The sequence below is a fragment of the Topomyia yanbarensis genome, chromosome 2, assembly GCF_030247195.1.
Source record: "Topomyia yanbarensis strain Yona2022 chromosome 2, ASM3024719v1, whole genome shotgun sequence".
Lineage (NCBI taxonomy): Eukaryota > Metazoa > Arthropoda > Insecta > Diptera > Culicidae > Topomyia > Topomyia yanbarensis.
Genome location: NC_080671.1, coordinates 121,230,152 through 121,257,736, shown reverse-complemented (window position 1 = coordinate 121,257,736; position 27,585 = coordinate 121,230,152). Strand labels below are relative to the sequence as shown.

The following is a 27,585-nucleotide window of genomic DNA, read 5'->3' as shown; positions in this document are numbered from 1 at the left end:
AATTCAACAGCAGCTGATGGACCTTTCATTTAAAATCAAGTTTGTCAAAATCGGTTCAGAAAATTCCGAGAAACCGATGTGGACAAATCAACAAATTTTGTTTTGTTAGCATACTCTTCAACTCATAATCCGGAACAAGATGTCCGTTGAAAATGAAATTCAATAGCAACCTATGGGAATATTATACCTTTCATTTGAATCTTAGTTTGTAAAAATCGGTTCAGCCATCTCCGAGTAACCGATGTGGACATTTTGTTAACAAATCTGCACATACACACACATACATACATACTTACATACATACATACACACATACATACACACAAATATTTTGCGATCTCGGCGAACTGAGTCAAAAGTTATATGAGACTCGGCCCTCCGGGCCTCGGTTAGAAAGTCGGTTTTTGGAGCAATTGCATAACCTTTCTATATGAGAAAGGAAAAAGAATAATATTTAATTAGCTTAATCTGCATGAGTTCAATGTTATCTTCATGTGATTATATTTTGAAATATTGGTGGAATGGGTTTGAAAGTGGAGGGAATGGGGGGTTAGTAGAGTGGGTGTGGAGGATGCGTTAGAAATCCTTCATCTTATTTCAGTATACGGGGTGGATGAAGGAAATGCGGGCGTGAGGGTGGTCCAAGGGGAGGGGAGTGATGAAGGAGGGAGGTGTAAGGGCAAGGCGGTGGGGGGAGGGTCTAGGGGCAGCGACGCAATACTCAACTGCATATTTTTCCTTCCATTTGAGACTTGGTTTGAGAAAATCGGTTCAGTCATCACCGAAGAACCGATGTGACTTTAATTGTGGAATATGCCCGGAACTCCGGATTTCCGGAATCATCGATTGTGGACAATATATTAAAAGAATGTTTGATTGGCAATCAGTGATCTAGATCTGCGATTAGAAGTAATTTGGTGACCATTTCAATATTTTTTAGCCTCTGAGGTATTACGATTGTACCGATTTATATGGGAAATTCCAGTGTATCCTTACTAACACCCCTGTAACTCCGGAAGCAAGAGTCAGAACCGAATGAAATTCAGCAGCAGTCAATGGCATTACTGTATCTTTCATTTGAAATCAAGTTTGTAAAAATCGGTAGAGAATTCGTTGTGGACTGGGTGTGATATTAGCTTAGGAACTTGGCGAGTTCCCCGGGGGCGTCATGAACCGTCATAGGTGGCCAATGTGGTCAAAGCTGCTTTGATTGATCATTAGTGATCCGCAAACTAGAGTAATGTTACATGTATTTTAATGTTTTACATCATTTGAACATCATGGTGGTACCAGTTTATATGGGAATTTGCTGTGTGACCGCACTCTTCAACCCGTAACTCCGGAACCGGAAGTCGGATCAACTAAAAATTCAATAGCAGCTTATGGGAGCGTTATACCTTTCAGATGAAACTAAGTTTGCGAAAATCGGTTCAACCATCTCTGAGAAAATTGTGTGTTTAAATGACACACACATACACACACACACATACACATACATACACACACAGACATTTGCCGATCTCGACGAACTGAATCGAATAGTGTATGACACTCGGCCCTCCGGGCCTCGGTTAAAAAGTCGATTTTTACAGTGATTGCATAGCCTTTCTTTATATGAGAAAGGCAAAAACGATATATTTACTGCTCGTACCTATGATTGGTCCCGAGAAGCTGAACACCACACACAGAAAAAAAAATGTTGGTAAAAATAAGAGTTTTTCACTCTTAGCAAAAAAGAACCAACGCATACTCTTAGTTTGAAAATAAAACTTTTATTTTGAATACTATTCTTCATTAGCTTAAAAGGAAAACTTTTATTTTGATTATTATTCTTGATTAATTTAAAAGTTTTACTTTCAACCTGATAGTAGGCGTTAGTTGTTTTTTGCTAAGAGCGGAACACTCTTACTTTTACCAATATTTTTTTTCTGTGTGCATCAACGACGTTATATTTTATGAAACAGTTCACGGAACAAAAATAAAATCATGAATTGAATTTGTATGTATGTGACGCGTATGTATGTGTAGTGTATGTAACTTCGTGTGTATAAATTCGATTTTTATGTCGCCATGCAACGTGCTGTTTAGTGGATATGAGCGTCATCTTTTTGGTTGGTCCACCTGAAAGCATTAGACCTATGCTACTAGGGCCGAGGAGAGGGACTTCCGGACGAAACCGATTCATGATCGCGCGAACACCGGCATTTGGAGGTTCACTCCTGACGGTGTATGTAACTTTGCGTGCATGTATTATTTTTTATAAGCATGTGGCCATTCGCATGATCGCGTGTTCTTAAATAATCGCGCGCTGACCGTGAATATACTTAATTTTTGGTGAATGATTCAGATGCTAGAAGAGAGTGAGTTCTCCCATTTCATTAGAGTTCCCGGTCATGTCACCATGGAACGTGGTGTCTAGTTTTTTTTCTATTGGTATAACTGACGGTATGAGTTTCGGCTGCTAGTATCGAGGGTAGAAACTTCCGGACGTGATCGATTCATGATTGCGCAAGCGGTGGATTGATGCTTGAGACCGTGTTAGTAAATTTATATGTGCTAAAACGTTCAATTAATTACCAGGATATTTGAATATTGGCGAGATCACGGGCGTTCGCATTTGTGACATATCGTGAAGGTCACGTCAAACCTAGGGGAGGGATTCGGAATATCTTATAAATTTGTGAACTTATTCAAAAGCACGCGAAAACTAGCTCATAAAATTACAAATCAAAATTTGGTTTATAAGTCATGTTTATAATGTTGTGGACTAGTTCACGGATAGAAAAAAGACTAAGTAATGACATAGCCGAAACGTGAAAGAAGTTCACAAAAAACACACAAGCCCCATGAGTAAAAGCGTAAGTCCTGTTTTAGTTACCTAAAAATTATTTTTTAATTTTTTTTTATTGACGACTTATAGTGAGTCAATGTTTTTCCTTTTTTTATATTGTAACGACATATAATTAGCAAGGGACTGGAAGATCAAGTATTTCTCAAATATTAAGAGCAAGGATTTGAAGTAAGAAAGTTTAGAAAAGCGTGGAGTAGGGTCAATGAACAAGCTTAGAGTTTCCCGGCTACTTAACTCTTTGTCTTCGGCAACGCAGGAGTCAGGATCTTTTGGCATTATATGCGAATCACCTGAGTCTTTGGCATGTCCGGACAAGCGTAAAAGCAATTTAATGACTTATGCTGTCGGTTCCGGCAAAAACCTTAAATGATGAATATTACCATGAGTCGAAAAAAATCAATTTAATTTTGTATCATTGCTTTTGTTATTTACCAAACAAAATGTATTTTTTTAAGCCTTATACGTTTATTGACACTTCACACTTGACACTTTAAATGGCTTCATGCGTTTTGAGGTGCACTACCAGCGGTTTCTTTCGATTGAAAGCTTTCGGACAATACGTGCACTGAAAGCTTAGTATGCCCTCGTGCTTCTCGCGAATATGGCCTCTCAAATCTCTCTGATATCGATACGAGGCAGGACATTGCTGACACTTGAATGGTTTATTGCCCAGATGAAATTCAATATGAGAATCCAACAGTCGTTGCTGGGTGAATGTGATTGGACACAGGTGGCATTTGAACGGACGATCCTCGGAATGGACCGTAAGATGCCCCTTGAGTAGACTTTTGGTCCGGAAACCACGACCATTACCCCCAAATAGACTCACAGCAAAATAGAATTGTCACACGAAAATGTACCATAGATTGCTTTTGCGATGACTAACAAAAACAACATTGAACTCCCTGTCTAGGATTGAGCATAAGATTTGTTTATTTGCTGTCCCCCGTGCATTTTAACGAGAGAGTATTTCATTTGCTGCCCTAAAAATATGCACGAAAGTCTATCTACAGACGAAACGGGTAATAAATGAAAACTACTTTCAATGTATCTTACCTAAATTTACATTATTCAACGATGCTCCAAAATTGCGTCAAAAGAACTCAAATGTAGGTGGTTTTTCGAAAGTGTGTAGAACTTCATAGTGCGAACCCTGAAAACATATTTTGTTCCGATATTTCCGCAATAACACAATTTGCTAACAGACCAATAAAAACAAAACATGGCATCAATAGCCAGTAAGGTAAATTCTGTAAGATGTGGTAATCCCGGCCCCCGTGGATGTACATGCAGACAAAGAAGATAAACAATGAGAAAACAACCAGAAATTGGTTCAGTCGAAAAAAATCAATTTAATTTTGTATCATTGCTTTTGTTATTTACCAAACAAAATGTATTTTTTTAAGCCTTATACGTTTATTGACACTTCACACTTGACACTTTAAATGGCTTCATGCGTTTTGAGGTGCACTACCAGCGGTTTCTTTCGATTGAAAGCTTTCGGACAATACGTGCACTGAAAGCTTAGTATGCCCTCGTGCTTCTCGCGAATATGGCCTCTCAAATCTCTCTGATATCGATACGAGGCAGGACATTGCTGACACTTGAATGGTTTATTGCCCAGATGAAATTCAATATGAGAATCCAACAGTCGTTGCTGGGTGAATGTGATTGGACACAGGTGGCATTTGAACGGACGATCCTCGGAATGGACCGTAAGATGCCCCTTGAGTAGACTTTTGGTCCGGAAACCACGACCACAGTATTCACACTTGAACTCGTCCTTCGCGTCATGCAATCTGACGTGTGCATCGTACGAACCTTTGATAGAAAAACGTGCATCACATTTAGGACACTCGTATGGTTTTTCTCGTCGGTGAGAGTTTTCGTGGTCGCGCAGGAAAGCTTTTTCTTTGAATGCCTTGCCGCAGAGGGCACAGATAAATTTCTTGCCTTTGAACATTCGATATTGATGAACCTTCATAGACTGTCGCGTTTTAAAACGTCGGTAGCAAACTTCACATTCGAACTCAAAATCGCCCTCGTACGTGTCGCGTTCCTTCAGGTGGATTTCATCCGCATGGGCCTTCAAGAGTTCACTGGAGTCGAACTTCTGCTTACAAGCACAGCAGATATGCGATTCTTGGCGCAACTCTTCCATTCTTTCAATTATCATTTTCTTCTTATGATACAATTTGAGATGTCTTTGCAGTACGTAGTGATTAGCAAATTCTTCGTCACACTTGGGACACGGGTGTAACCTTTCGACATACATTTTACGTTGATGCCGCAGAAATTCCTTTTTGGAATCGAATCGTTTGTAACAGTGCGGGCATTCGAAAGGATTTTCTTCTATTTCACGCGCGTTTGTTATTTGATATCGGTAATGATATTTATAGGAATGTTCTTGGACTTTTTCGTGACTATCCAATGGCAGATCTTTACACCCACAGCACCGTTTCGGCAGTGAATCCGCTTTGACGCCGTAGTACAGTCGCCTTTTTTTGGGCTTCTCTTCTGCGTCATTGTCAGAGCTTTGTGCACTGTCGTAATCTAAGGAATTGTCATCGCTGGATGAACTAACAGATAGTTTCCTTTCCGGCCAATGCTTCTTAATCGGTTTTGACGTATCTGGTTTAACTTCTTCTTCTTCTTTTCCCACTACAGGTTTCTGATCAACAGAATCATCATCAGCAGCTTCAAACTCAGTCTCTTCGCTTATCACATATTTCCTCTTTCTACGTTTAGCTTGCGTTCTACATTTTCGACGCGTTCTGTTTTTAATTTCTTCCTCCGAGGAATCATCATTTGGTGGCAGGTCTTCACAATCAGAACGGTCGTCGTCCTCGCTTTTAATGAACATTTCCGATATAAAGACTGACGAAATACTACCATCAACAGGTTCACTAAAATTTTATAAATTAAATTGGTATAGTTGTAGAACAAAAAATGCAGAGACATACGTTATTTCAATAATCGGCATAGCGAGAATATCTTTAAACTTGACCTCAGAGTTCTGCAACCGGGAGTGGAAGCGAAGAACAGCGCCCAAATCTTCCTTGCAATTTTGGCAATACTTTGTTGGAAGCCCATCGTCCGGTTTCATCTACAGAATTGAAACAAATTAGCACTGACTGAAAATATTGATAACGAATTTGAATATTTACCGTGATACCAAAGCATTCCTCGATTATTTGAGCAGGCGTCTTTTCCTCTATTACGGTATCATATAGAGAATCCATTTCGTCTACATCCGCTTGTGTGCAGATACGACAGGCCAAAGTATACATCTTTGTAGCCATTATCGTGTTTTAGATAACTAAGCTTTAACCACCAATTTTAGAAGAATCGGATATTTCAATCATGAATGTAAATTATGTCGAAGAACAAACAAGTTTAGTTTACAATTTTCAGATAAATGACTTTAGGCTGAAATGTCATTTTAAAGACCGTACGCACACTATTATAGCTTGTTTTTATTTTGATATACACAGAAAAAGAGAACAACCCAAAGTATGAGTTCTTTTAACTTAAATTTACGTACTTTTGAGTTTTGGGTCTCATTGGTAGTTATTGGTGTTGTCAACGACGAGAGATTCGACTCAGTCGAGCTCTTTCACTTAATAAGGTAACTTAGAGATGTTTGCGCTATACCCAAATTAGGTAAAATTAACTCAAATCTGAGCAAACTTTACCCAAGGGTGAGTATCAAAATATAGCAATGGGTTGTGATATTGTCGTGGTTATTGCAAATTTTACACCCAAATAGACTCACAGCAAAATAGAATTGTCACACGAAAATGTACCATAGATTGCTTTTGCGATGACTAACAAAAACAACATTGAACTCCCTGTCTAGGATTGAGCATAAGATTTGTTTATTTGCTGTCCCCCGTGCATTTTAACGAGAGAGTATTTCATTTGCTGCCCTAAAAATATGCACGAAAGTCTATCTACAGACGAAACGGGTAATAAATGAAAACTACTTTCAATGTATCTTACCTAAATTTACATTATTCAACGATGCTCCAAAATTGCGTCAAAAGAACTCAAATGTAGGTGGTTTTTCGAAAGTGTGTAGAACTTCATAGTGCGAACCCTGAAAACATATTTTGTTCCGATATTTCCGCAATAACACAATTTGCTAACAGACCAATAAAAACAAAACATGGCATCAATAGCCAGTAAGGTAAATTCTGTAAGATGTGGTAATCCCGGCCCCCGTGGATGTACATGCAGACAAAGAAGATAAACAATGAGAAAACAACCAGAAATTGGTTCAGAATTAAAAATAATGCTGAATGAGAAAAAAGTTACTACATATTAGAAGAAATAAAAAAATGGAAAAAGCAAAAGAAATTGATGGGAATCCATCAGCAGCGGCGAGTAGATCGCTGTTGGCACACCCCCAAATTACATTTAGTAGCCAACCTCGTATCACTGCAAGGATAATAGCCTAATAAAAATCTACTTCGGCATTTGAAAGACAAACAGAGATGAACAACAGCATTATTCATTAATTGGATTTGAATGTTTCATTTTCCACTCGTCAGTAACTGACACCAACTCGCTGTCAGTTAGACAGAGCATCCCAACTAACACCAAATTGGAACCAGTTAGACACTAAATCCAAACAGTTGTGGACATATGTGAACGCCTAAAGCCACTGGCTAGTATCGAGTGATATCTCGGTTAGCCAAGCACAGAAGGTCTGGGTCGCCGACGAGTATGAGAAAACGAACTCTGTCTTTTGATACGAGAGTCAAACGCCGGTACATGTATTTATTCTGTAAGGAAAAAATGGGTGAACCAATTTGGCGCATGAGAACACAACAGAAAAGTTGGATTTGAATGTGTCGTGTTCCACGCGTCAGTAACTGATATCAACTTGCTGTCAGACAGAGTATCCCAACTAATATAAAAAAAAATTGGCGCTAGTTATACACTGAATCCAAACAGTTCCCACAATATGTGAACGCCTAAAGCAACTGGCTGGTGCCGAGTGATGTCTCAGTTAGCCAAGCACAGAAGCGCTTGATCACTGACGAGTGTAGGGAAATGAAAGCTTTTGTTCTTTTGGCATCGCATAGAAGTCAAATGGCTGTACTGTTGAATGATATCAATAGTGCACCCCACTTCTATTTGGGAGCTAACAGAACAAAAATAATATGAGATTATGGGCAGTATTTTATGAAGATGAAGTCAATTTCTTAAAATTTCGGTGCCAAATCTCAGCACTATGTAGCTTAACTTATCACTGATGATATTTTTTCTATTGCCAAATAGATGAGAGCTGCTCCCCTTGGTGACAGCGTTCGTGATCCGAGAGAGCACATTTGTCCCGAAATATTCTACCACATTGAGAACATTGGTACTGCTTGGTACGATAAGGCTTGGATTTATGATCTAAAAGGACTCGTTTCGTTTTGTATCGTCGAAAGCACACATCACAAGCGAATTGATTTTCGTTGTCGTTCGTAGCCATTTGACTTTCTGTCAGGTGTACAACGATGGCATGCTTTATCATCAATTCATCCGACTCGAATTGTGCGTAACATGCGCAGCATTTAGGCAATTGACCTTTTCTACCCGTTTTATTTTTACTGTGAGATTCCGTGTGATCATTGAGTTGGGTTTCAGTGAGAAAATCCTCGTCACATTCCTGGCAGTTGAATGATTTCTCTATATACATTTCTCGCTGGTGTAGCAATAAGGTAGTCGTAGTCAAAATTTCTATGTAATACTCTACGATACTACTTTGGCGGAGAAGTCCTCGAACCACGGCAAGGTACAGTATCTTGCCGAGGGACTCACTTACTTAGATAGGCTCAAGAGAAACGGCGAATAAAACATTGATGTCTAAAATTAACGTGGAAAATAAACTAATCAAATGTTTCATTTGCAAAATTTTAATAAGCCTTACTATTTACGAAAAAAAAGTTCAGTGGATAGTAATACCGACAAATCTGGCAAGGGTAAAAAATTCAGGGCATATCAATCATTTTACTGATACGCTTGTAGAACATATAATTTATAACTCATCTAATCAGAGTAGCGTTGACTAGTTCGTAGGCATTGATCAAGCTATAGAAGAATTTGTTCTTCATCTTCAATTCGCAGATAAGATCTCTTACCTGTTTTTGTTTGGTACTCAGTCACGACTAGTTACTAAAATAGAAATCTCGCAAGCTTCCGCGACTGCCAAATGAACTGGGCGCCAGCTTCAGGTTCTAACAGAGGTCTGACCTATACCGTTAGGTCCATGGTATATATCTTGTTATAGCTACATCTTCAAGCTATCAATTTTTATAGACTCTGCTTAGTTTTGCGGATTAATCCGACGGTGCTTTCACAATGAAATAATTTCAGTAGGCCATCGATAACGTATTCTTATACTAAAATAATTATATTACTTCAAACTTTAACAGTAATGTTAGTTAGTTGCATAATGCGATGAAATATGCTTCCGTAAATAATCCTGCCTGGGATATCCTCTGCCGCAAACATTACAAATGTGCGGTTTTATACCCTTGTGTGCCATAATATGCCGCTTCAGATCACTAGAAAAAGCATAGCTTGCATCGCACATCTCGCATTTGAAAGGTTTCTCTCCCGTGTGCATTCTCATGTGTGACTTTAAACAGGACTTGCGGGCAAATGTTGCGGAACAAAGGCTGCAATTCAACGGGCGATAATCAGACGCATGTGTAATGTGGTGATCTTTGAGGTTTCCTTTCGTTTTGAACCCCTTATTACAAATTTCACATTTGAAGCGATCTTCCTCGATTGTATGTGACCGTACGTGCTTTCTGAAGGAATCTTTTATGGCAAACGGTTTGAAACAGACAGGACAAACAAATTGCTGCTCCCCTTGGTGACAGCGTTCGTGATCCGAGAGAGCACATTTGTCCCGAAATATTCTACCACATTGAGAACATTGGTACTGCTTGGTGCGATAAGGCTTGGATTTATGATCTAAAAGGACTCGTTTCGTTTTGTATCGTCGAAAGCACACATCACAAGCGAATTGATTTTCGTTGTCGTTCGTTGCCATTTGACTTTCTGGCAGGTGTACATCGATGGCATGCTTTATCATCAATTCATCCGACTCGAATTGTGCGTAACATGCGCAGCATTTAGGCAATTGACCTTTTCTACCCGTTTTATTTTTACTGTGAGATTCCGTGTGATCATGGAGTTGGGTTTCAGTAAGAAAATCCTCGTCACATTCCTGGCAGTTGAATGATTTCTCTATATACATTTCTCGCTGGTGTAGCAATAAGGCCCGTTTCTTTGTATAGCGGCGAAAGCAGATGGGACATTCAAAAGGTCGAGCTTTATTTTTTTGCGGATCAACGATTCGTGACTCAAGATGCGTTTTAGAATGTTTCATTGCTTGATCCATACTTTGTAGACGTGTTTTACATTTGCAACATCTCTTTGGAATCGATGTATTTATTCTCACGTATTTCCTGCGTTTAGATTCCATTGCTTTATCCTTAAAGCGATCACCATCATTTTCTTCACAATGGTTGCTTTCCTTATTATCATCATCGTCGTCGTTTTGTTGTATGGATTCATCTTCTTTGCTGTGCTCTGACAGCCTGTCTTCATCGCGATTCAGCAAAGAATTTTCTTCGTGCTTAACTCTTGGCTCTTCGGTGGATTTGGCTTTCGATTTAGATACTATTTCATCAACAGTTCGATCATCTTCCGATTTTATAGACAAAAAATCTTCGGTTTTGACATCGATCTGTTCAAAATGCCTAAAAGTTCATGTTACTTGCAAAAATATTGAAGAAATTATCAATACAATTTCATACCGCAAACTCAATACTCCTACATTCAATTGTTTCCGGAACCAGGTTTCGGCATCGAGACAGCGTACCACCAACTTGTAGGCCACTATGAGGTCTCCTTTACATTCCTGACAGCACTGATAGGGAAGTCCATCATTTTCGTAGAACTGATAAAAATGCGAAACTAACATGGATATTAAAACTAACGCGGGATAGTGGGTGGTTACCTCTAGTTTAACACAGCATCGTAACATTTCAACTATAGACTTTCCATCGACAGTATGATCTAGCGAAACGGCATCGTTTCGAGTGTTGGAACAGATGCGGCAAAGTTGTTGGCTTGTTTCCAACTGGGACATGTTTTTTGTGCATTTATGCTCTGGTAGAAATAATAGACACAAGTTTTGCAGCTTAAAATCAGCTAAACAAACAGAACATCACTATTTATATGAATAATCTTGAATACAAACTGAAGGAATCCACTGTGACAGCTTGTTGTAAATAAACAGCCTCAGAGTATGATGTTGGCAAAATTATATTAACAAGATATGTTAGCTTAATTACAATAGTTTGTGTACGAGAAAATTCAACTTTTCAAATCAGAATCAGAACTTTTGAAACTGCTTTAAACTCTGTTAAATACATACCTAGCAGTATTAAATAATTTCTAGAGATAGATATCTTTTTCGCCTAAAAATTATAATCAGTTTCAAAAACTGTAACCTATTTCTCTTCCGAAAGATTAATTTTTAGCATTAAAAGTGTTGATTATTCTGTTCTAAATGCGCTCAGTTGTTTTGGCAACGCTTCCATCCGACGTCACTCCGCACTAATATTTTGATTCTACTTTCGGGAAACATTGCCACGGATTGATTAGCCAAACCAAGAGATATGTCTCCTAAACCAAATCAAGATCTGTGCCGTATTTGCTATAGTCTTGCCGTTACTTATGTTCCACTTAGTAAAACAGTCAATGGAAATACCCTGGCTGATATGCTACGACACTGCGTGAATCTAGAGGTAGGTCTCATTGTGGATATTGGGTTCAAATCTTTCTTAGCATTACTTACCCAAGTAATTTCTTCTGAAAACATCTAATTCCTGAAATTCGTTTAAATGTGAATCATATATGTGCCCACAACAAAACAGATCGATGAAAGCGACGATCTACCCTATCAGTGCTGCACGGAATGCAAATCGGACTTGGAGGTTGCATACAAAATGGTTATTCGTTGTCACGAATCTGACACTAAGTTTAGAGAGCAGTTGATGCAGTTCAATCTTAATCCTGGGCAAGAACAATACTGATCAGTACAGTATATCGTTTAATGCTATTTCAATTGCTTTTCAGTAGTCTCCTATTAACTGATGATTCAAAACCATGGATTGCAGATACAATCAAGACCGAAGTAATAGCAGACGATGAAATCATGCCGGATGAATGCATCTATGCAGAACCATTGTTCGATGTTCAATCTACGTTGGATGTGAAACCGACTGTTAAAAAGGAAACAGAGACTAATTATGATACGGATAATTCAAATGGTAAAACGGTAAATTGCAACAAAGAAAAAGCTGTTGATACGGACGAAAAACCAAAACGTAAAAAACAAAAACTGTCAGGTCCGAAACGATGTTGCCGGTGTAAGCAGAAATTATCCACAATGGAAGAGGTTCGTGAGCATTCCAAAACCGTTCATTTGAGTATGAAAGTAACAGATCCAGCAAGGATTGAAGCACGCCCTTATGAATGTGGAATATGTTTCAAAAGGTACACAACGAAAAAGGCGCTGGGACTACATAAGCAGCAGCTGTACATTGAGAATCAGCATAAATGTGACCAGTGTGAAGCGGATTTCAAATCCGAAGCCTCGTTGAACGCTCACAAAGAAACTCATACTGCCGATGTGGTACAACAATACAGCAATCGAAAAGGTCAACAACCTCGATGCTGTGCCTGCTATGAACAGTTTGAATCAGATGAACAGCTGAAGCAGCATGCCAATGAAATACACCTCCCGGAAACATTAGCAATCGAGGATACGAACAATCAGTATCAGTGTGACTTGTGTTACCGGAGATATAAAAATGTACGGATCCTTCGAGAACATCAGCTGAAACCATACCGTTTGCAACAATATCAGTGTTCAACCTGTGGGCGAATTTTTCGAGACAAAGGAGCGGTGGCTGACCATGAACGATCACATCTGAACGAACGCGCCTATGTTTGTCCGGTCTGTGCCAAACCATTTGTAATGAAAGACTCGTATCGAAAGCATGTCAAAGCTCATTCTTTGGCTGAGGATCGCTTCAAGTGCGACATTTGTGGTAAAGGATTCAAAACTAAGGCAAATCTCAAGGGTCATTTTATCACACATAACCCACAGCATCGGCCCATACATTGTACACTGTGCCCGTCTACCTTTGCTCGAAAGGTATGCCTGCAAGCACATATGAAATTACACACTGGCGAAAAGCCGTACAAGTGCGACCAGTGCGATGCTGCCTACACATTTTCTACAGACCTCAAACGTCATATTATGGCACATCAAGGACTGAAACCGTACGTGTGTACAATTTGTGGTCGCGGATACCCACGAAAGGATTATCTACGGAAACACATGGCCAACCATAACGCGCAGGGATGACTTGATTAACGACAATGTGACAATGTATAGCGAATGTTTCCAATATAGTATATGTAGAGCATAAACTTCACAATGGATTGGGTATAAACGAAATACAAAATTATTTTAATTCACATGATGGTATTACTACTATGTCTTTGCCATCCTGTTATCTGAAAGAAGGAATCGAAGTGTGTAAAAGTAGTGCTACTTGGCATGCGCTAGAAACTGCAACAAATTCAAAGGATTTGAAAAAAAAATCTGTCTTGTTATTTTTAAGCATGCGATTGGATGAATGCGTTGTTATCATAGATTAGTTTCAATACTAAATGCACTTTTATTTTCACACCTAAGAGCTTTGCATAACCATTTCTGGGAAATGTGTTGTACTTGGAATTTATTTTTCGGTTAAAAAGGATATTATAAGTTAACAAGGTGCTAGTAGTGGAAATAAGCATAGCATAAGAGATCGCCTGTGGTTACCTGCTCCATTATTGACCAGACCTCATTCAGATTGCAAAATGTCCATTACAAGCAACCTCTTTGGGTATAACATGTTGCTCCACACTGTGGAATCTATATTAAATTTGTATGCTGATAAATATCGGCGCCGGCCACGTCCGAATACAGAACTTCTGGGTTAAACTGAAAGTTACTCCAGTACATGTTGCTGTTAGTGACCCGAGGTATCGTCTGTATCTCCAAATGTATTACAGGAAGCGAACATTTGTTATTAAGTGTGCCAATGGTGTTATGTAATAATTGTTCTGGGCAGTCGGTTGCCGAGAATTTAGATTTATGATTTGATGCACTGAAAAAGGTAAACACGTTAACATCATGTGGAAATCAATTGAATTATTCCAATCCTCAAACACATGAAATGCACACGTAAATTCGTAGAAATGCACTACATGTATTTCATTCGAAAGTCATGTGGAAAGTTCATACTTTACGACTCAATAGCATGACAATCAACATTCAATGGAAAATGTCGTATTCACGTAGAATAGGTTTGAATATAATTTGAAAGACCACATGAAATGCGTTTTAATGGATTTCCATGTGAAATTCAACGGAAAGCCATTTGTTTTATTTTTAATTTTTAATAATTAGTCTCAAACTAGTACGACCTTCTCATCGGTCGCAATTGTTTTTTTTATTGATCGGACTACCGGTTCCGGAGTTATGGGATGAAGAGTACGATCACACAGCAAATTCCCATATGTAACGTAAGCAGGAACTGAAAAATGCTCAAAAGCCTGTATAAAGGCTGTATTTTTGATGCCATATGTTTTTAAAATGCATGTAGCGTCGAGATTTGATGCAGTCTCCAAAAACCCTTTTTTTAACGAATATAGTTCTTTTGTATTTTAACAGGGCTTAGTTGGGGGAGTGCGGTGGGGGGTTGCCTAACCCTCAATACCAACCACCCTTCCTAAACCTCCCCCCCCCGCCACAAGCCCCTCCCCTCATAGCCCCTTAACAGATCCCCCTCAAACGACCACCTCATCCACCCTCTTCAGACCCACCGCTCTCTCATCCCAATAAACTTCACCCAGTAGGCATGCCAAGATAGGCCGGGGGATGGTGGTTCAGTTGTGGGTTATTTATCCCCTTCACACACCTCTGCATGATAATATAAGTTAGCCGAAAGACAACATTGAGCTAATGCTGATTAAGCTAATTAAATATTGTAGTGTTTTCTCAAGCAGGGACCCAGAAAAAAATTTCTTAGTTGGCCTTTTTAAATGAACACATTACGTAATATGCAATAACCGCATTTAATAAGCACCAGTGAAAAATTTGGTTTGAAATGATTTTGAGTTTGAAACTACTTTAAAATTGAAACTAGTTTAAAACTACTAAACAAGTTGAAAATGACGAGGTCTGGAACCCCTAGACCCTCCTCCTGGATCCGCACTGGTTTAAAGTGTTTCAGTGTCGACACATAGCATCTCAAGTTCGTGGCTGTCGATCCATTGTATGTATGTGCATTAGGGTGGCACGAGGATGTATGAAAAAAATTGAATACCGCAGAACCAAGTTAGAAAAATTCGTAATTCTTCAACGAACTCCTACGCCAAATCTGAATGAAATCTGTTGAAGCATGTTTTAGCACAAATGAACATGTTTTAGCACAAATAAGTTTGTATGGAGTTTACTATGAGAAAATAATGCATTTTCATTACATTCATAAATATGCCGCCTGAAAAATAAATTGTATGCTACATTCTTTAGATTCAGTCAAGTAGAACAACTTCTTCTAAAGACAGTTCATAGCTATGACAACTGGTTCATGAGTTATTGCAAAATTAAACTTTCGTTGCCCTGAAGGTTATGAAAATTGTACTGTCTCTGGCTACCCGGCGATCTGAACCTTCAATCAAGTGAACCTTGACGTATTTGTTGTGATCACCAGATTTACCATTGGTGTAAAGCGGAAATATAGTCCAGATGATATCGTCCGAAACATGTGATCTAAAGGACTTGGGATCGAATTGTGTGTAATAGAATTATTTTTATGTATTTTTTTGTACAATAATATACATTGAGCAAATTAAAATTGAAACGAGCAAGAAGCGGGCAAGACTCCCGTTATTTTGAAGCTCAATCGATGTTCACCACATCCCTGTGGAGCTGGAACTGGAACTGCTATGGAGTGCCCCGTAAACTTAAGGTTAATTGAGTAAGCCGGGCAATATCTGCCACTATACGCCAGCAAGAGTGTCTCCGGCCATGAAGCACGATTTGATTTTAACCAAAACTTAACGAATCATCCAGGGATTAAGATTGGAGTAGCTTCGTGAATATGACGTTAGAACATGAATTTACTAAAATAAAACAACACTCAGAAATAACGGTTACGATCTCTCTTATTACTTTATTTGAAACTAACAATTCTACATAATAAAAAAATTAAATATTAAAATTAAGAACCGAACTCATGTCCTTCAGAATGTCTATTTATGACGCTTGCATCTGAACTATAAAACCGCCTATGTCGATAGCTGCCTAATTCGGTTTATGACTAGCATATCACGGTTAACTTGATTAAAGTATCAGCCAGAGTATCCAGATAAATTCAATTTTCACCAACGATGTAGACAATTAAGCACCGTATAAAGAATAATTTTTGAACCAGAAGTCACAGCCTATTACACTCTTCGGGGAAGTTGTACACGGTACTCGTATCTACCGAATTTAGCATAGCATATATTTTTAGAATACATAGGAACGTGTCTACGAAATATTAAATAATGTGGATCGTTTATCCATGTTAAATCACATACAAACTTTAAACCACTTGTGCTAAAATATAGTGCAACCTATCAAATAAACATTTTGCATGGTTGAATGAGGTCGTATAGCGAGTAGTTTTAAATCGGTTCTACTGAATTCTAAAATTTGTGCCACCCTAATGTGCATATTGTACTAAATATTAGAGATGCACCGAATATTCGGTTGACCGAATATTCGGTCGACCGAATATTTGGGCCGAATATCAGCCAATTTTGATTTAAGCCGAATATACGGTACGCCGAATAATAAAAACAGACTTTCGGCCGAATATGATAAGTAATCGTCTAATATTCATGATATATTTAAAAGAAACAAAATGAAAGAAAATACATATATACAAATTACTAGAGATGCACTGAATATTCGGTCGACCAAGTATTCGGTCGACCGAATATTCGGACCGAATACCAGCCGATTTTTAAGCCGAATATACGGTACGACGAATAATTAAACATTAAATATTCGGTATTCGGTGCATTTCTACTAAATATGTTATATACATTTCCACCATTATATTGAATATAATCATCCATGGAATCGTAGTTTGGACAAATGAGAAAGGCACAATTGCAGCACTAGGTGGATTAAAACAGGTTTTTATACATAGTATAACCATCTTATGATGTGCTATTTCCATAGCAGCCAAACGTGTAAATGGTATGCCTATGTAGCAATCGTCTTCGTGCGATTGTTTTTATTTTTATGCTAACTACTTGTTATACTAAGTGAGCATTAAATAGGAAAAAAACATAAGATAACAGTGAGTAGAACTGTTTTGAATGAAAATATAGAATATTGAAATCGTTTTAAAGAAAAATTATTAGTATCTTTAAGGCTACAGATAAAGCTATAATCTTAACACTTAGAAAACAGCGAAAAAACAAGGAGTATAGTTTTAATTGACTTTTACAGATAAAATGAGAGCGGCAGGGATGAATGTCCTCGTTTTTTTTAAGAGAAAGCGTTTAAGTTTTTCTATGGCACTTTTTAATTCGTCCATATGTAGTGGTCCCTCGTTCCGATGGAACCAAAAAACTCTGCATTGTGTTTTTTAATGGCTGAGAAATAATTGGTAAACTAAAAGTAATCCGGAAAATGGATGGGATATGCAGACAACCTAAAACTCGACATGAACACAGTATTTTATATCCAATGTTGCGATAGCAGTACTTTGGCTGGGGCAATAAGCGCAACCTGTTACACTAGTTTAAAAGAAAAATGAAGCTTCGAAAAAATTTGCCTAATTTTGGATCGTTGAACACGAAATCAATATTAATTTTTTTGTTCAAAGAAGTGATTTTGAGATATTCACTAAAAACTTGTTTTTGAGTCATTTTTTCAGTTTTTAGTCAATATTTCGTGTGGAAACCAACCAAATAATATAGTCAATGTGCAGGTTGAAAGGTGCCGGGATGCCCTTTCCAAAAACATGTAATATATGTCGATATGTAAAAATTTTAGTTTTTCAAGCGACCCCCCCGGTTGACCGAAGATTCGGTCGACCGAATATTTGGGCCGAATATCAGCCAATTTTGATTTAAGCCGAATATACGGTACGCCGAATAATAAAAACAGACTTTCGGCCGAATATGATAAGTAATCGTCTAATATTCATGATATATTTAAAAGAAACAAAATGAAAGAAAATACATATATACAAATTACTAGAGATGCACTGAATATTCGGTCGACCAAGTATTCGGTCGACCGAATATTCGGACCGAATACCAGCCGATTTTTAAGCCGAATATACGGTACGCCGAATAATTAAACATTAAATATTCGGTATTCGGTGCATTTCTACTAAATATGTTATATACATTTCCACCATTATATTGAATATAATCATCCATGGAATCGTAGTTTGGACAAATGAGAAAGGCACAATTGCAGCACTAGGTGGATTAAAACAGGTTTTTATACATAGTATAACCATCTTATGATGTGCTATTTCCATAGCAGCCAAACGTGTAAATGGTATGCCTATGTAGCAATCGTCTTCGTGCGATTGTTTTTATTTTTATGCTAACTACTTGTTATACTAAGTGAGCATTAAATAGGAAAAAAACATAAGATAACAGTGAGTAGAACTGTTTTGAATGAAAATATAGAATATTGAAATCGTTTTAAAGAAAAATTATTAGTATCTTTAAGGCTACAGATAAAGCTATAATCTTAACACTTAGAAAACAGCGAAAAAACAAGGAGTATAGTTTTAATTGACTTTTACAGATAAAATGAGAGCGGCAGGGATGAATGTCCTCGTTTTTTTTAAGAGAAAGCGTTTAAGTTTTTCTATGGCACTTTTTAATTCGTCCATATGTAGTGGTCCCTCGTTCCGATGGAACCAAAAAACTCTGCATTGTGTTTTTTAATGGCTGAGAAATAATTGGTAAACTAAAAGTAATCCGGAAAATTGATGGGATATGCAGACAACCTAAAACTCGACATGAACACAGTATTTTATATCCAATGTTGCGATAGCAGTACTTTGGCTGGGGCAATAAGCGCAACCTGTTACACTAGTTTAAAAGAAAAATGAAGCTTCGAAAAAATTTGCCTAATTTTGGATCGTTGAACACGAAATCAATATTAATTTTTTTGTTCAAAGAAGTGATTTTGAGATATTCACTAAAAACTTGTTTTTGAGTCATTTTTTCAGTTTTTAGTCAATATTTCGTGTGGAAACCAACCAAATAATATAGTCAATGTGCAGGTTGAAAGGTGCCGGGATGCCCTTTCCAAAAACATGTAATATATGTCGATATGTAAAAATTTTAGTTTTTCAAGCGACCCATGTTGAAAAAGTGAATTTTTGACCATTTTTAAAAGTTACTCATTTTTAATTGATTTTTTTACAGCGAAGCAAATTTTGTTTTCGGACCTTTTAGAATTTAAGATGACAGATAATGTTTACGTTACTTTTAAGGCTAATATCACTAGCATCACATGAAAAATGTTGATGCTATGGCGCATTGAGCTAAATTAAAATTTTGTAATTTTAGCAGACCCTGCCCTGGCGCTGCGGTTCAGAGAGTGTAGCAATGGTCTCATATGCCAGTCGTCAAATATTCAAGCTCCTATTGAGAAGGGGTCTCAGTGGGATCGTAGCATTAGCCACGTAATGATATGTTAACTAAGAATCGCCGGCGAAGTCTATTGAAGCAGAAGACAAAAATTCCTCTAAAGGCTTGTACTATCAAGGCTTTGTAATAGCAAGACGTTGACGAAATGTGTATCTGCACAGTTCAATAAATATCTACCACTTAATGGAATTAAAAAGAAATCTTCTTTTTATTATCTATTAACATACCTTTGTGCTGTTCACATGATCACAATACCGGTAAAAAAAAGTTCCCCTTGAATGCATTCGTTTGTGTTGGATATAAAACCTTCTCAAATTTTCATCCAGCAATAGTCACTCATCATGCCTTCGTCCCAGAAGCTCTCATATCGTTTTTCAATTGCTGCAATGACCTGATGGAATCTTTCACCAAACACGCTACGCATACCGAGTCCAAAGCTCATTTAACAATTTAGCTTAGAATCCGAAAGAATGTTTGTAAGCAGTAAGAGCATTTTCAGCAAACCGATTTCTGGAACGATTGTTAAATGTGTACTCACCACAGACAAATCAAAACTTTTCCAACAAATATTTGCACAAAAAGAGCATGTTTAGCTGTAAATTAGATTGTTTTCCGAAAACTTTCAGCTTTTTGTGAGCTCGAGAAACAAATATTTCACGTAATTATTAATATTAAAACTTAATTTCCAGGTTGAGTTATTGACTATCATTTTCTTCGCTTAGTTCAGTTTCTCAACATTATTTTCATGAATAAAAAATATTATATTCACTTTACCTTGATTTCAGGAAAACTTGTAAATTTATGAGGCACGTTATGTAGTACAAATTCACATACACTGTTGAACTAAGCACATTATTAACAGTAAAATATAAAAAAATATCTAAATATCGGAGAACACTTCCGTTAGAATATTCTACCGCCATTATTTGCGACTTTTAGAACAGTTCGACACAGATCTTTCATTAGGGCCTAAGTCGCAATGTACTCAAATGGAGAAAAATCAGTTTCAATATTCGGCGAAGGTTTTCTAAATGTAGTTTTTATTGTAGGTATAAATTACTTTATGACCGTGTTTTTACGGAAGCATTTTTCGTTAAACCTTATGACAATATAACAAAGAATTTAATTCCTATGTGCTTTTAGTGGGTAGAAACTAAAAAAATGCTTACGCCCAATTTGCATCCCAGTCGTGATTTCGCCCTTCAGCAACCACCATTTGCGGAAGGGCTAAACCGTGTACATAATTTTCAGAAGGGCGCGGTAAATGGGCTAAACTGACTCAGTCTTGCTGGGTAGGGCTGGGTAAATGGGCGAGCTTGACAGTATACCTTTTAATAGGGCTCAGCAAATGGGCGCATAGAAACCCAATGTAAAAGAAAGGGCGCGTGAATCTTTTCTTCAAATTTCATGAAAATATCGAAATATTCGAATGTTTATGTGCAACAACTATCGAGTAGACATGATCATAGTAGATATTGCTTATCATTTATATAACAGAATCGCCGTTTATTCTTTTATTTGTGAATAATAACCGTACGCCCGCTTCTGTCTAAAAATGTAAGTTTGGCCTTTATATTCCATATGAGAAGAAGGACCTAAGTCGAAATCTCGAAGAAAATGCATGTTTCGCCGTTTTGTTTTCTTTAATTATACATCGAACTAAAAACCATTTTAACTAATTTTCACCTCAATCTTGTAGTATTTTTGTTGCATAATGTCGTAATAGCGAAAACGCAGTTTGTTTACATTTGCGATTTAAGCCCTAATGAAAAATCTATGTCGAGTTATGAAAATCTCGACAAACTAATGTTGTTGTTGTTGTTGTTGCAGTTTGTGTTTTTTGGCCCGAGGAACTTTGCCTCATAAACGCCAGTGGCTGTGACGATTAGTCGTTACAAGTCGTTACACTTTTATTCTTGCCATTCGGACGAATTTTAGTATGTTTTTCATTTCTTCATTATTTACTCCATCATTGTCACGTACTATGTCTTGTATGCTTCTTTTATCATCCCAATAGAAGTGATTTCGAATGTGTGTGTATTTTATACAGTATAGCAGCATGTGTTCCGTTGTGTCTTTTTCATCACAAAGATCGCATTCTTCCGAATCTACTAGGCGCATTTTAGCCAACCAGTAGTTCGAGAAGTCGCGTCCAGCCAGTATTCTATTTAGTGTTCGCACTTCTTCCCCATTGAATGTTGAATTCCAAAACCACGGTCTTCTTGGAAAGCAGGTAAATAATTCATGGAATTTTCTCCCTTTATTTTCATTTAGTGCGATATTGTTGTACCACACATTTGTCGCTTCTGCTAGTTGGTTCTTATAGCGCCGTGTTATATCGTTCCAGAGAAGTTTGTTGACGATAATCGCATCATTATTCAATCCTGCCTTTGCCAGAGTATCTGCTGCTTCGTTTCCCTCCAGACCCACATGGCCTGGAATCCACTGAAGTACAGTGCCCGTTGTTTGCAGTTCTTTGCAAATTGTACCAGTCAGACTGTCCCATGATTTGGATTCTTGGTGTTTTTCCAAAAGTAGACATGCAGACTGGGAGTCGGTGAGTATCACTGTATTCTCTCTATCCAATTTTGATATTTCTTCCAGACCGACCCGTATAGCTAGGAGCTCGGCTGTCATTATGCTAGAGTGTTGTTCCAATTTAAGGCTGATGTTGATTTTATTCTCCCTTTCGTGAACTCCTATACCGCAGGCTTCCACTGTTCTTGAGGCATCTGTATACACTTTACGCCACAGACAGTATTCTTTGTTTATGTATTCTAAGCTGATTTGTCGCATGGTAGTTGGGGTCATATTTGTTTTACTGCTAGTCATTCCCTCTATTTTGTGCCGAATAATAACTTCGTATGCATCCTCTACGGATATTTCCTCATAGATTCTGCTAACTTCTTCCGCGTTTTCTTTGTACACTTTCTCGATGAATGTGTATCTTTTGCTTTCGTTTGAGTCATTGATATCGAGCTGTATCAACTGGTGATATACTGCGTCTTGTTTCTTGAAGTGAGATGATATTCTTTTCTTTGCCCAATAGTACCGCTGCAGTTCTAGTGGCTCCTCGTTAGCTAGAGCAGCCAAGGTATTTATCGGTGTTGTCCTTGAGCATCCTGTAGCTATTCGTTGACATTGGCGGTGTGTTACATCCAAGTCATTCCGATAGGATTTGGTTGTGCTCCCGTAGATTGAGCTTCCATATCGCAGAAAGCTATCATATAGAGCTTTATGGAACAGTACCATTACTTTTGGCGTTGCTCCTTTCTTTATACTGCCGATAATCTTCAGCATATTTTGTCTGTCCTTTATTTTGTACTTTAATTCTCGTACGTGCGTTCCGTAATTTAGGTTATTGTCTATATACATTCCAAGTAGTTTATAATATCTAACGCATTCTATAAATGTATTCTTAATTTGAAGATCTATTTTCGTCTCTCTCGGTTGGAATATAATGGCTTTAGTTTTGCTGCCGTTGATTTCCAGTTGCAAACGTTCGCTACAATTCACAAAGCTATTTATTACTCGCTGCGCTGTGTCTTTGACTTCTTTTAGGTTTTGTCCGCTGATTATTTAAACGAAATCGTCCGCGTATTGTACTGTAACCACATTATCCTCGTCCTGGTCGGTTTTGTGTAACTCCGTCGTATAAATATTAAAAAGCGTAGGCGATAATACGTCACCCTGCGGTAACCCTCGCGAGATTATGGTTGATACCAATCCCTGTTCTGTTCGCATTACTAGCTGTCGATTTTTGAGGAAATTCTCGGTCCATACTCTGATGTCCTCTGCAAATTTCATTCTGGTCAAAGTTGCAATAAGAATGTCTATGTCAACAGCATTGAAGGCGTTAGAAAAGTCGAAGAAAACTGCTACGCTGATCATGTTGTTTCTTTTTGCTGCCATTAGGTGATTTGTAACGAACTCCAGACAGTCCTCTGTGGATTTTCCTTGTCTGAATCCGAACGACAATGCCGGTAGGAGCTGTTCGTTCTTTTCGTGTTGTTGTATTCGATGTAGTACTGCTGAGTTCGCTGATTTAACAACCGTCGACAGGCATGCTATCGGTCTGTATGATGATACTACTGTTGTATCCCGACCAGGCTTTGCAATTGGTATTATTCTAATCTCCTTGAATCGTTCCGGCAAGTTTCCAGCGGTGTAGTATGTATTAATTTCATGAACAATTTTTTTCTTAGTCTCTGTGTTCAGGTTTCTCAGGATCTCATAAGTAAGCTGGTCTGTTCCTGGAGCTGACCTGGCTTTCTTTTTTTGAATGATGCGATTCCATTGTTCTAGGTTGAGTAATTCCTTTGCGGGTGAGGTACTTGGTATTTTGGGTTGGGCCAATGTTAATTGTGTGTTCCCAAAATGCCCCTCTAAGAATTCTACTGCTTTATCTTTTGCGGTGAGTACTATGTTATTCCTATTTTTGTTATCATGGCTGTAGCGTAGTCTTCTTATCAGATTCCAATTACCCTTGGTATTTCGAGGATCGATATCTTTCGTGATGGCTGCTAGTTTTTCTTTCAGCAGTTGTTTCTTCTTTCGTTGAAACAGTGCTTTAGCCTTTTGTAGTTTCATTAAATTTTCTTCGTTAGACAGCCGGTTGAAGCTTCTCCAGCATTCTTCTTTTTCTTTGTACAGTACCGTTAGCTCTTCACTCCAATAGTATTTCGGTACGTAGCTGCTAACCCCTTTATTTCTGCTTATCGTGTCGATTACTATGCTTTCTAGGTCCATAATAGAACCCAGTTGCTCAGCATCGATTAACGATATTTCTTCGTTTATTTTCTTCCGATTGTATATAGGTCTTTGCTTTTTTGATTTTATTTTTGTTAGCAGGATATCGATTATGAGATGACCTGAACCTCCAAATGTATAATCTTTTACATTCCAGATTAGTTCATGAAATAGGTCGGGTGTACATAAAGTCAAATCGATTGCACTAGGGGTATGTTTTAGGGTAGATGGCTTGTAGGTCTTCTCCCCGTTATTTAAAATTAAAAGCTTCGTTGAAGTGATTGCTTCTAGAACGAGTTTTCCCTTACTATTGGTAGATTCACAACCCCAGGCCTCGTTGTGGGCATTGAAATCTCCTCCAATTAGTAAGTGTTCCATCGTTTGTGTTTCAGTAAGAAGATTTTCCAAACCTACACTCAAATCAGTTATTGGTATTCTCGGATTTATGTACACCGAAACTAAGTTTAACTTTATGCTCGGAATCGTGATGCCAATAACCTCTAACATAGCGCTAGTGGTCAAATCTAATGGGATATAATTATATACGTCGCGAAGGTATATGCCGACACCTCCACCGGTTCCTACTAATCGTGGTTGTAGTACTTTGTGATAACCTGTTATGCTTGATGATGCTATCGTGTGTTCGTTTGTCCATATTTCAGATAATAGTGCTACATCTATGTTTTTTGTATGTAATTCGTGCGCAAGCTCGTTTTTATTCTTTGTGAGGCTTTGTATGTTACTCTGTAATATCTTGAATGTCGCCATTTTCGATATCGGTATTAGGTATTCCGTTCTGTACGTTATACCCCAGAGTAATTGCTAATTGCTTGACTACTTCCATGACGATAAAATACCCGTTGTCGTCTTTTGCTTCAATGACTTGCGACAGTGTTTGAAACGTTTTACCAACCGTTGACTGCAGCTTTTCTTTTTGCTGTGCAATTTCCTTCATTTTGTCTTCCCATCTTCTCCTAAGCTCTAGGTGTTGTTCTATTGTTATTGTCTGGGGTTCTGTAGGCGTATTTTCCTGCTCTGTCTTATTTTCGTTTTCTGTCTTCCTTTTCTTGCTAGAGTATAGTGTATTCTCCAGTCCCTGGTCAACACCTTTTGCATTGCTGGTTTCCGGTTTTTTATTTTTCGGTAGTAACTTTTTAATTGCTCCTAAGTTCCTACCTTTTGCTTCTACTGCTCCGTTATGCTTGTTCTGTCTTGCGGTTGACTGTATTCTTTCATCAGTATTGTAGGAATTCTTCAACATGTTCGCAAAGCTCTCATAGACCGATGGGAACTCGTCTGCTTTTTCCAGAATGTTGTATCCATTGCTCACAGCTACTCGAAATTCGTCTCGAGCTTCTTGAAAGGTAAGATTTTTTGTCGCCATTAGTTTTTTTATATCATTCTGCTTGCTTCGTTCGGGACACTCGACGTCTGTTGATTTGTGATTGTCTTTGCAGTGCACACATTTCGTTTGATTTGGACAATCCCGGTCCTGGATCTGCTCTTCATGCGTTTCTCCACAGTTTCCACAACGTTTTCGGCTTTTGCAATTCGCGGCGATATGTCCGTATCGTAAGCATGAATTGCACATGGCTGCCTTTGTGACATACGGTTCAACCTTCGTTATGACTGAGTAAATTCGAATGTATCCTGGAAGCTTATTGCTTCGGAATACTATTCCAAGCTTTCTAATCGGTACTTTTTTTCCTGTGGCTGTGGTGCGCTGTAGTCGAAATACTTCTAATATCTCCTTGTCCGTTTCAATATCGTTGAACAGCTCATCGTGTTGTAGTTCCTCTGGGATCCCTGCTATGACTCCTTTGACGGTTACAAAATTCTTCGGTATATACGCCTTGAAACGTTTCAGGCTCAGGTTTTGACATGTCACTAGCCTGTTTGCATCCTTCCAGTTGCTGAAGAACACGATCACCTTTGCTCGTCCAATCTTTTTGACGTCCATCACTGCTTTTGTGAAACCATTTTGTTTCAACAGCAGGCCTACTGCCACTTTATTGATTCCGCCAACTCGTGCATCGTTTTCCGCCATCTTTTCCTCGTGCATTTTTTCTACCACCACTTTATACGGTCCATTATCACACTGCTTGTATTGGAAATTTTCGGCCATTTTGTTGCCGCCATTGCTTGAACTGCCCTGAGTATTGGTTTCTTTATTTCCATTTCCGCCATTTTGTATTATCGGTACCCCATCAGGGGCACCGTCACTTGCACTCATTTTCCTCTCCTGCGGTTTTTTTATTGTTCAATACTTCACTTTGAAACTAAATTAACTTAGCTCGACGATTGTCTATTGGAATGTGTTTTAGATATTAATCTGAATTTTTTTTTTTTAGCTGATGTGTTTTTCACTCGTAAAACCATCCGTACTCGTGCCCGATCGTAACCGAACTCGACAAACTAATGGTCAGGGCACAAAAGCCAATCGTCAAAATTCACGTTTAAGCAGAGATGCCAGATATCTATACACGCAAAAATAAAACAACCCACAGAATAAGTTCGTCAACAGTTCCCGGATAGAATTTTACAATAGCATTTACCCTACAAACAATCATAAAACAATAAATATTATAGTTATTAGAGCATGTTCAGGAGTGTTTCAGTTTTAGATTTATAATTTTGACAGTTCTATAATATAAAACTGAAAATTTTAAAACTGGAACTTTCTGTCCCTAGCAGCAGTTTTGGCGAGGGTGCTACTCAGTTTAAAATGCATGTCTCGCCATGCCTTCAGCGTTACTGCATTCAAATTTATTTTTCCCCAGTCTATCGGTTCTAAGTGTCTATGCTGAAAACTTTGCATGCATTTAAAACACAGTTCTAAACGTGTTTTAAAATCAGCAACAAATAGAGCGGAGTTGTATAACAGTTTTAAATTTTGAAACAAAACTGTTCGAAATTATAAAACAAAACGCCCTGCTGGGGATGTGGATGCTTCAGTTCCAGTTCTACTTTGAAACTCCTATACAAAATAAAACGCTCCTGAATATGCCCTTACTGTTTCAACATTGTTCGATGCCAAGTTCTCACAGTAGATTTACAATAAAATTTCATGTAACAATAAATTTCACTGTTCAGCAAAAAACTGATACAGTGCATTCACATTAAATTTTACTGTTTTCGAGAAAAAAATGTATGTATGGAGAAAAATTGATTTT

At 38.0% G+C, this 27,585-nt stretch overlaps 3 protein-coding genes and 1 long non-coding RNA gene across 8 annotated transcripts; 2 read left to right on the top strand and 2 right to left on the bottom strand.

The window, feature by feature from the left end:
- Positions 1 to 4,216: 4,216 nt before the first annotated feature.
- LOC131679719 (zinc finger protein 26-like) lies at positions 4,217 to 6,268 on the bottom strand. Its single transcript, XM_058960458.1, has 3 exons — positions 6,019 to 6,268; positions 5,815 to 5,957; positions 4,217 to 5,757 (listed from the first exon to the last, which is right to left on the bottom strand). The coding sequence occupies exons 1-3, from the start codon at positions 6,151 to 6,153 to the stop codon at positions 4,293 to 4,295; spliced, it is 1,743 nt and encodes a 580-aa protein (XP_058816441.1). The 5' UTR covers positions 6,154 to 6,268; the 3' UTR covers positions 4,217 to 4,292.
- Positions 6,269 to 9,238: 2,970 nt separating this feature from the next.
- On the bottom strand, positions 9,239 to 11,759 carry LOC131679722 (zinc finger protein 568-like). Of its 4 annotated transcripts, none has more exons than XM_058960464.1 (3): positions 11,721 to 11,759; positions 10,675 to 10,787; positions 9,239 to 10,617 (listed from the first exon to the last, which is right to left on the bottom strand). In XM_058960464.1, exons 1-3 carry the CDS (start codon positions 11,742 to 11,744, stop codon positions 9,285 to 9,287), a joined length of 1,470 nt encoding a protein of 489 aa, XP_058816447.1. In that variant the 5' UTR covers positions 11,745 to 11,759; the 3' UTR covers positions 9,239 to 9,284. The 4 variants fall into 4 exon arrangements, with proteins under 4 accessions (XP_058816447.1, XP_058816445.1, XP_058816446.1 ...); XM_058960462.1 differs by lacking the exon at positions 11,721 to 11,759 and adding an exon at positions 10,878 to 11,161 and having other exon boundaries at positions 10,675 to 10,817; XM_058960463.1 differs by lacking the exon at positions 11,721 to 11,759 and adding an exon at positions 10,878 to 11,161.
- Positions 11,473 to 13,411, top strand: LOC131679725 (zinc finger protein 267-like). 2 transcript variants are annotated; one of them, XM_058960468.1, is made up of 3 exons: positions 11,473 to 11,670; positions 11,800 to 11,942; positions 12,005 to 13,411. In XM_058960468.1, the coding sequence occupies exons 1-3, from the start codon at positions 11,542 to 11,544 to the stop codon at positions 13,296 to 13,298; spliced, it is 1,566 nt and encodes a 521-aa protein (XP_058816451.1). In that variant the 5' UTR covers positions 11,473 to 11,541; the 3' UTR covers positions 13,299 to 13,411. The 2 variants fall into 2 exon arrangements, with proteins under 2 accessions (XP_058816451.1, XP_058816450.1); XM_058960467.1 differs by having other exon boundaries at positions 11,474 to 11,670; positions 12,002 to 13,411.
- An 8,225-nt stretch (positions 13,412 to 21,636) lies between these two features.
- On the top strand, positions 21,637 to 27,456 carry LOC131679733 (uncharacterized). The gene is made up of 3 exons (XR_009303847.1): positions 21,637 to 21,896; positions 22,011 to 22,220; positions 26,764 to 27,456. It is a non-coding gene; the product is annotated as an uncharacterized LOC131679733 (long non-coding RNA).
- Positions 27,457 to 27,585: the final 129 nt, after the last annotated feature.

Excerpts from the sequence above, each read along its gene's own strand:
- LOC131679725 (XM_058960467.1), top strand. The coding sequence starts at position 11,542 with ATGTCTCCTAAACCAAATCAAGATCTGTGCCGTATTTGCTATAGTCTT. Across the intron at positions 11,671-11,799 it reads GACACTGCGTGAATCTAGAG|ATCGATGAAAGCGACGATCT; the intron begins GTAGGTCTCATT and ends ACAACAAAACAG. Across the intron at positions 11,943-12,001 it reads CAGTTCAATCTTAATCCTGG|TAGTCTCCTATTAACTGATG; the intron begins GCAAGAACAATA and ends ATTGCTTTTCAG.
- LOC131679722 (XM_058960462.1), bottom strand. The coding sequence starts at position 11,009 with ATGTCCCAGTTGGAAACAAGCCAACAACTTTGCCGCATCTGTTCCAAC. Across the intron at positions 10,818-10,877 it reads GATGCTGTGTTAAACTAGAG|TTCTACGAAAATGATGGACT; the intron begins GTAACCACCCAC and ends CATTTTTATCAG. Across the intron at positions 10,618-10,674 it reads GTAGGAGTATTGAGTTTGCG|GCATTTTGAACAGATCGATG; the intron begins GTATGAAATTGT and ends ATGAACTTTTAG.
- LOC131679719 (XM_058960458.1), bottom strand. The coding sequence starts at position 6,153 with ATGGCTACAAAGATGTATACTTTGGCCTGTCGTATCTGCACACAAGCG. Across the intron at positions 5,958-6,018 it reads AGGAATGCTTTGGTATCACG|ATGAAACCGGACGATGGGCT; the intron begins GTAAATATTCAA and ends TCAATTCTGTAG. Across the intron at positions 5,758-5,814 it reads ATGCCGATTATTGAAATAAC|TGAACCTGTTGATGGTAGTA; the intron begins GTATGTCTCTGC and ends ATAAAATTTTAG.